Source organism: Mus pahari, chromosome 14 (genome assembly GCF_900095145.1).
Source record: "Mus pahari chromosome 14, PAHARI_EIJ_v1.1, whole genome shotgun sequence".
Lineage (NCBI taxonomy): Eukaryota > Metazoa > Chordata > Mammalia > Rodentia > Muridae > Mus > Mus pahari.
In genome coordinates, this window is record NC_034603.1 from 37,175,973 (window position 1) to 37,185,001 (window position 9,029).

Consider the following 9,029-nt stretch of genomic DNA (forward strand, 5'->3'; position numbering starts at 1 on the left):
CTTATCTTCCTAATGAAAGATGCAGCACACACTCCTCACCTTTTGTGCATTACATTTTAAACTTTCATTTTGTGTATGTGTATGGATGCACGTGCCACAGCGCTCTTAGGAGGTCAGAGGGCATCCTTTGATTTTCTCCTTCCAGTGGGTGGGCCCTAGGGATCAAACTCAGGTTGCCATGGTTGGTAGCAATCACCTTTATCCTTTTAGCCATCCATTTCCCCGCCCTCCCCCCTTTAATTTGTAGGCGGGTATTTTGCCTGCATGTATAGTTTATGCAACACTTGCATCCTAAAGGCAACAGAGGCCTGAAGAAGGTGTTGGGATCCCAGGGACTGGAGTTGCAAACAATTGCAAGCTCTTTTGTGGATGTTGGGAATTGGACTGAGGCCCTCTTGCAAGAGCAGCCACTGAGCCACCTCTCCACCACCCACCCCATCTTACCCTTTGTGTCTCTTAAGGTTTTATGTGTCTGAGCCTTCTGCCTGCATGTATATCTGTGCATCACAGGTATGCCTGTGCCTACAGGAGAGGATTGTGAGGCACCAGGTGCAGGCTAGGAACAAACTTGGGTCCTTTGCAAAAGCTGCCAGGACTCTTAACCACTTGCTCACATACACGCAGGCACACACACACACACACACACACACACACACACACACGTTTTTGTATATGAATAAATTGTCTCTGTCTTCAGACACACCAGAAGGCATCAGCTCCCATTAGAGATGGTTGTGAGTCACCATGTGGTTGCTGGGAATTGAACTCAGGACCTCTGGAAGAGCCGTCCGTGCTCTTAACCACTGAGCCCTGCCTCACCTCTTGCCTTGTAGGTCTCCTTTCCCTGTGTCTCATACCTACAGGGACCCAGAAATGAAGCAGTTTTGTTGTGGCTAGATAGGAGTGGTTTTGTGATGTGATAGAGTGGTACCATGAGACCTGTCTCTCTGGGGAGGGTACAGAGAGAGGGAAAGAGCCACAATTTGCGAGGGAAATCAGCAAAAGACCAGGTGGGAAAGCAGCAGGGAAGGAGAGGCCAGTGGGCTCTTCAGGTCCTGCCGCTATTTCCATTGTTTGTGGGCTCTGTTTCTCGGAGGAAAGGAAGAGGGTGGGAAGTTACAACCTACAGTGATCCCAAGGCAAAGGAAGACAAGTCTGCTACACTTACACATAACCTCAGCGGCTCCCTCCTACCCCTCTCATCCTGATGTTGTCCTGTCGGAGTGCAGGGCAGCCTGCCTTTCACTGACTGGATTAGCGGCCCTCAGCAGCAACTAATGAGTGCTCACATCTACCCCTCTCATCTCCCACTCATTCTGGAAGACCGTGGAGGATTCAAAGAAGCAAGATGTATGACTAAGCCGTGATTAGTTCTTCTGTGACAAACATGCAAGGATTTATCAATTCAAAATAGTATTCTCCTTAAATAGTTCTCTTGGATAGCAATGTGCTTCTTCCAATGCCTCCCCCAGTGCTCAACACATTTCTGTTTATTTTCCCTGCTTCTGTTCAACACCCTTTAAAACCTCCTCTTAGGATCACCTCCAGCGGTAGTTTGGAAGTCCCTTGTAAACAGAACCTCCTTTGTATCTAGACATTTGTCATTATTTCTCACCCACCTTATTCATGAGTTCAGTGAGCATTTGGGCACTGAGTCAGTCACTCTGTGGCATGGCATGGGAATATGGAATGGCCTTCATGTAGTTTGCTGCTGGGAGAAACAATCACATGGTCACGCTTCTAGTACAAACTTGTGTTGCCCAATGTCCAGAGGGAAGCACGAGGTGTTAGCAGCATCTAGAATGAATCCAGGCCATGCTGAGGCTGCCCTGAGAGCAGATGGAGGAGGCTGTTAGAAGCAACGGCCTGGCAGCAGAAAGGAACATGCAAGTAGTGTCAGCTTGCTGTTGCTGAGACAAAATGCCTGAGGTAAATGAAGAAAGAGGAAAGGTTGCTTCCTGCTCATGTGGGTCTAGGTTTCAGCACCTGGTTGCTTGAGCCTTTTGCTTTGGAGCCTGTGGCACCATCATAGTGGCACAAAGTGCTCCCTATTCTCAAAACACCCCTCACACAGCCCTTAACCTAAATCTTAACAGTTCTGTTCCCTCTCCAATGTACCATCACCTGGGAACCAAGCCGCCAACACACGGCTTTAGGGGACGTTTAAGATCCTAACCATAATAGACCAACCCCAGAGTCTCCAAAGCCAGAGTGTCCAAGGAGCACAGAGAGACTGACACACTGTGGTCAGGGCCCACGAGACCTCCTGGGCAGTTCAGAATATTATTCTGATCCAAAAGATAACAGAGCAGTATCTATTTTGGTTCAAAATGAAATTGAGGTGAGGGGGAGGAGGGCTGAAAAGATGACTGAGCAGTGAAGGTACACGCTGTGCTTGTAAAGGACCCCATTCTCTTCTGAGGGTCTTCAGGCAGCTCACACCCCCACCACTCTACTCCCTGGGGGAGCATCTGACACCCTCTTTTTGCCTCAGCAGGCAACTCCATGAACATGTAGGCACACACAACAAACAGAAGGACAGACAGACAGATGGACAGACAGAGACAGACACACAGGGACAGACATAATTTTAAATAAGACAATTTAAAACTTTTTCATCCTTCTGTGGTGGTCCCAGGGCAGCCTCCCAGCAGGCAGATGTGCACTGGTGTGGAGGATGAAGCTCCCAAGTGCACACATGGTCTCTGCCTCTTGCTAGTATTGGTCAAGGCTGGTCACAAAGCCATCCTCCACGGCAGAGATAGGAAATGAGTCCTGGGATTACAGTCTGTGCCACCAAGCCTAGTGTCGTAGGCTGGGAGATGACAGGGAAAGGAGCAAAGACAACACTGGACACTCGCTCCATGAAAGGGTTTTAAACAGGAGTAGAAGCACGCCAGAATGTGACTGGTTTGAGGTATGGAAAGGTCTCTGTAAATCACACGGAGGGAGAAAGCCTATAGACCAGTGTGTATTCGAACGACGGGGAGGCAGGAAATGATGACAGCTTGGACCAGGAGCGTGAGAACAAGGCAGGGAGAAGCAGGTAGATTGGTTATTCAAGGGACAGAATGGCCTGGCCTTGGAGATGGGTCAAAAAAGGGAGAGGAAAGGGGGGGGAGCTTACAGGTGTCACCCAAGTTACGGAGCAAAGGAAAGGGAAGAGGGAAAAATGGAAGAAATTCTGGTTTGGAAAAGGGAGATCACCAGTTTGGGTTCTTGGCCATAAAGGCTGTGGAACAAGTGACAGGAAGTCATAAATGAGCTTAAAGGAACCCACTGGCTGTGGAACACCTTGGGTTTTGTTGTTGTTTTTTTGTTTGTTTGTTTTTTTGTGAGCTTTCATTTCTTTCTTTTTTTTTTTTTTAATTTATTTCATATATGTGAGTACACTGTTGCTGTCTTCAGACACACCAGAAGAGGGTGTCAGATCTCATTACAGATGGTTATGAGCCACCCTGTGGTCGCTGGGAATTGAACTGAAGGCCTCTGGAAGAACAGTCAGTGCTCTTAACCACTGAGCCATCTCTCCAGCCCTGTGAAACACCTTGTGCTCATTTTATTCTACCTTTGTTGAGTAAGATTTGGCTTGGGAGATGGCTCACCATTAAAGCGCTTGTATGTAAGAGCGAGAGCCTAAGTTTGAATCCACAGATCTCACATAAGCTGAGTGTGACTGATCCGTGTGTCCGTAATCACGGTCTCCTACGGCAGGTGGGGAGATACCGGAGAGTCCTCGGAATCCCAGCAGCTTGGGGACCAGATATCCCGATAGACAGGTCTGGGAAACCCTGTCCTGAGCAAGGTGGGATCCGAGGCTGGGAGTGGTGGTGCATGCTTTTAACTCTAGCACTCTGAGGTAGAGGCAAGCAGATCTCTGAGTTTGAGGCCAGTCAGGGCTACATAGTAAGACTCTGCCTCACAAACAAACAAACAACAAACACCCACTAGCCACGACAGGAAAAGCCAAACAAGGAGAAAGTGAGGATGCCTAAGGTTATCCTCTGATTTCCACACATGTGCCATAGCATGAACCACACAAAAGAATCCACATGCACGTACACACATGCAAAAACAAAGATGAAGACTTACCATCAATTGAAGATGGTTTTATGCATATGTGTATGCAGGTGCCCATGGAGTCTGGAAAAGATTCAGATCAGAAGCTGGAGGTACAGGCAATCGTGAGCTGCCCAACACAGGCGCTGGGAACTGAACTCAGGCCCCCTGGAAGAGCAGCAGGTGTTCTTAAGCACCTTGCCAGCCCCCCTGAAGATATTTAAAAAACATGAGGCACACCTTCCCAAAGAAAAGTTCCACAAAAGGCATGAATTATGATAGTATCACTGGAATAAGTGGGTAAGTTCTCCCAAGGGACCACAAAAGCCATCAAACTCCTAAAATTTTAATGTCTGATTTAAAACTATGGTAAACCAAAGCAGGCCACAAAGGCACACACCTGGAGTCTCAGCACTTGGGAGGCAGAACAAGAAAGATCAGAAGTCGACGGTCATTTGGAACGTGTAGAGTTCCAAGCCAGCCTGAGTTACATGAGGCCCCTAGTCTGGGCTGCTCTTTATTTATACAGGACCCAGCTTTGTTGCCAGAACCCATGCTGGGCAGCTCATAACCGCATGCGACTCCAGCTTCAGGAGATGGGACAGCTACTTGGAGTCCTGGGGTTCCCGACCTCATGGGCACACACCCACACAGACCCACACGCATACATCACTAAAAACAAAACAAGTCTTAGATAAATCTCAGCAAAAGTTTACTTTCCAGAAACCATAATCCCAGTGCTCTGGAAGCTGAGGTAAGAGGACTGCCTGTGTGACTCTGAGGCCAGCCCAAGCTGCTTAGTAGGCTCCAGATTAGACTAGGCAAAAGATTACTGTTGCCAGGCACAGTCACAATAGCCTTTAATGCCAGCACTCGGGAAGCCGAGGCAGGCAGATTTCTTGTGAGTTTGAAGTCATCCAGAACTATACGAAAAGTTTCAGACCAGCCAGGACTACAGAGTGATGCCCCGTCCCCAAAACAAAACAAAGATTACCCTCGATGATTTTAGTTTTAAAATGCTAATGTTCAAAACCAAAGCCAGTTCTATCTTACCTGTGATGGGCTGGTAAATGCTATACATGTAGAGAAACCCATCTTGTATTAACCGTATGGGAAATACTGGGTACAGAGAAGTTAAAGAGAACACCAAGCTGGCTTCGAGCCAGGGACGATGAGGATAATAACAACTGTTGCTTATCTGATGTTTACTGTGTGCCAGGCTCCATTTACAGCTCCTTACAAGCACAAGCTCTTTCCATCCTTACTATTGTTACCCACACTTTGTAGATGAGGAAATCAAGGCCCAGAGAAATGAAGTAACTTGCCTGTGGGTGTCACAACTAGGATTTGTTCTCGAGCCAGCTGTGTCAAGACTGTGTTATTAACCTCCGCAACAGGGCCTGGGTTCGAGAGGTTAAGGAGGCAGCTTGGGTGTGGGTGCCACACCGTGAGGGAATGTGGTCTGTGAGTACCACGTCCTGTTTACCTGTGGGAGAAGTCAGACCCTTGAGTCAGAAGTCACGCAGGGCTGCTTCGTTTCCACCATCACGCTGTGTGGGTGTCCAAGTCTGGATACTCCGGAAGGAAAAGATTCCCGGCATTCCTAAGGCCCATGCTCCTGGAATCTAAGTTCCTCCTTGTGCTGAGGTGTTAGCTGGACTCAAACTCTCGAAGGGGAGGGGGAGGAATTTGGGGGAGCCAGCCTTCCAAAGAACCCAAGAGGCCATGTATAAAAAGGGAGAGGTGAGGGCAGAGTGAATTATGGCTGGGCACGATCCAAACATCCAGGAGCCCAATTAAAATTGGGCAGAACCAACAGTAAACCTGGCATATGTTGCCTGTTTGTGGGGGGGAAGGGCGGGGGGATTGTGAAAGAGTATGAACATGTGACAAATAGGCCAAGAGGGCCGTAGAGACTTGTGCCAGTGACTGTGTGCAAGAGGAGACCTGGGCACCCGTATCAGGTAGGTTTAAGTGACAGCGCTGGTTTTTTGCTGTGGTTGAGGAGTCCACCATTGAGGCGGTGGGTGGAGCGTGCCCCCCTCTTCCCAAGGGCAATTCTGGCATCGTCTTGGGCATTCACCCCGCTGCATCCCCACTCCCACGTCTAGCCTCGCGCCTCTGCCACCCCAACGCGTGCCTCGGAAGGGAGCGGCCGATCTGCGCGTGACGCCTCGAGGGCGGGGCCTCACTATTAAAAGGGGACAAAGGCGGCGGCGCGGGCCCCAGGCCCCAGCCCTGGCCCTAGCCCAAGGAGGGCTCGTTCGTTCTGTATCCTAGCCGCCGCGGGATCGAAGCCCTCGGGTCACGGGTAACCACGATGCAGCTCTTGATGAGAGTGCCCTCTCTTCCCGAGCGGGGTGAGCTGGACTGCAACATCTGCTTCCGACCCTACAACCTCGGGGCCCGCGCGCCCCGCCGCCTGCCTGGCACGGCGCGCGCGCGCTGCGGCCACACGCTGTGCACCGCTTGCCTGCGCGAGCTGGCGGCGCGGGGCGACGGCAGCCGCACGGCCGCGCGCGTGGTGCGCCTGCGCCGTGCTGTCACGTGCCCGTTCTGCCGCGCGCCTTCCCCGCTCCCGCGCGGCGGCGTCACGGAGATCGCGCTAGATCCTGACTTGTGGTCACGGCTGGAGGAAAAAGCCCGGGCTGAGCGTGAAGGAGACCGGATGGGGAGCCCGGCCAAAGACAGCGGAGAGGATGGAGAGGACGACGACGGGGAAGCGGAGAGCGAAAAGGGGGCGGGACCTCCAAATGCGGGTTGGCGCGCGCTTCGTCGAATTTTGGATAGGGTCCTGACGCCGGCGCGCCGCTTGCGGCGTCCGTTGCCTAGCAATGGTGAGGGGCGGCCTAGGGAGGATACTGGGTACGTCGCACCGAAGAATGCTGGGTCAAGTTGCATCCTCCTGTTGGCCACTAACCCTTCTTCTTTCCTCCAGTGCTCTACTGTCCAGAGGTCAAGGACATTGCCCACATGACCCGTTGTACGCTGTAACCGAGGAACCCCGGAGCTATGGCAGAAAGCAGGTGGGAGCAGCATCCTCGGGTGCTCTGACACAAAGGGTTGATGTCAAGACTACCTGGAAGTCAAGGCTGATGCTGGAATTGGTACGTGCGTGATGGAGATGGAGCTCAACAGAAAGGACCCTAGGTGGTGTGGATTGATTCTGAGCGATGAAGGCTCCTAGATTGTGCCAGCATTACATTTTCGGGATGGAGTGGCCAAGGGATAATAGAAACAAAGCCTACCATAATGTGGGAAAAAAAAAAAAAAAAACAAAGCTTTGGCGTTTGTTCAGAGTCTGTGGTGTAAGCAACCCATCCCATTTTAGCAGTGGTCTGTGGCTGACAATGTTTACTGTGGAAAAAAAGAAGAAAAGGACAGAACAGGGGATAAGCTAATTTATGTCGTGTCAATCTCACTTATCTGGTTGTGTGTGTTTGCTGGCGTGCCATCTTCCCACTCTTGGTACCGTGTTCCAACAATTACTGAGTTGCCTCCCTGCTTATGATTGGGAATCTTGCATATGCAAACCTCCCTTCAGCTGGACAGGGCAGGTATGAAAACATCCAAGGGACATTTATTTACATGAGGCCTTAATTAAGGCTTATCAAAGATGGGTGAGTCATTTGATAAAGGAAGCAAAATTTAGCCCTTTGTTATCTTTTCTGACTCTGTAGCAATACTTCGAAAAAAAAAAAAGATGCTCACATAATTTTAATGTGTCCCATAATGGGACATTTATTGTATTGTAGTTAGTTCTATTTTAAAGTCCTGTAAATATCTTACTGTAGACTTAAAATCAAGACCAGCAGTGTTGGTTGGTCTCACAGCTTGCTAGAAATGCAGAATTTCAGGACCCCAGTCCACATTCCCCAATGTCTTTAGAATCCCAGGTATGTGTAAGTAAGTTAAGAATCACTGGTTTAGATCTTAGTCACTCTGGGATGTCATCATCATCTGTAGGTGGAACATTTAAAACATTTAATGACACATTACTTTAAAGTGCCAAAGTGACATTCTTTTGAGAAGAAAATTTTTTCTGAGCTACAAATGTGAATTTACAAGACCTCAGTTTTCAGAGGTCTTTAAGATTTTGTTTTTATTGACAAATAATGTATGTAGTTATGGGGTATAAACCTCCATTTTTAAAACGTTTTGTCCTTTTCCTGTCCTTCAGTTCTAGCTTACATCTCCCCTTGGGAGGCTAGCATGCATCTGTGGTAATGCGCCTGTTGTCTCTGTTTTCTGTATACGTGTTGCCAAAGGGAATGCTATGTTTATTTTCTGGTGTTTTATGTTTTGAGTGTTTCTAGAGTATAAACTTCAAGTGACTATCTCCAGAGCCGATGGCAGTGTTAATGTTTAATATGTATTCAAAAAATGTTTGCTGAATTTATTTTGAATGTAATAGTCTCAAGAATAAAGTATCTGGGCTCATTCAACCTGTGAAAGACTGTTACTGAGTAAGACAGAGTTTTGTCCAGCCGGTCAGCAACACCAGTCGCTGTGGTGACCTCCGCTGACTCTGGGGAGGCGGCTTTCAGTGTCAGGCTGTGGTGGCCTCTGCTCTGCTCTGTGCCTGCCATTGGGACCTCAGGGATCCTGCCACTCACCAGCTCTGTGCTGAGCTCATCCTGTGCTTAATACTGGAAAAAGGTCTTATTCTGGTAAATGATTCAAGAGAAAAATGCAGAAAACTCACAAAGTAGAAAGAGGATTAGTAGCTGGGTGGTGGTGGCACACACTTTAATCCCAGCACTTGGGAGACAAAGGTAGGATCTCTGAGTTCGAGGCCAACCTGGGCTACAGAGCAAGTTCTAGGACAGCCAAGGCTACACAGAGAAACCCTGTCTCAAAGACAATGCAAGGGGCCCCAGGAAACCTATTAAGATGAAACAGTACAAAGCAGTGATCCTTACTTTACTTCCACACAAAAATTCCCCTCCCCAGGCAAAAATGACAGCACG

At 49.1% G+C, this 9,029-nt stretch overlaps 1 protein-coding gene across 1 annotated transcript; it reads left to right on the forward strand.

Moving 5' to 3' along the window:
* The first annotated feature begins 6,300 nt into the window (after positions 1 to 6,300).
* Positions 6,301 to 8,504, forward strand: Rnf227 (ring finger protein 227). The gene is made up of 2 exons (XM_021213438.1): positions 6,301 to 6,896; positions 6,998 to 8,504. Exons 1-2 carry the CDS (start codon positions 6,380 to 6,382, stop codon positions 7,051 to 7,053), a joined length of 573 nt encoding a protein of 190 aa, XP_021069097.1. The 5' UTR covers positions 6,301 to 6,379; the 3' UTR covers positions 7,054 to 8,504.
* The last annotated feature ends 525 nt before the right edge of the window (positions 8,505 to 9,029 follow it).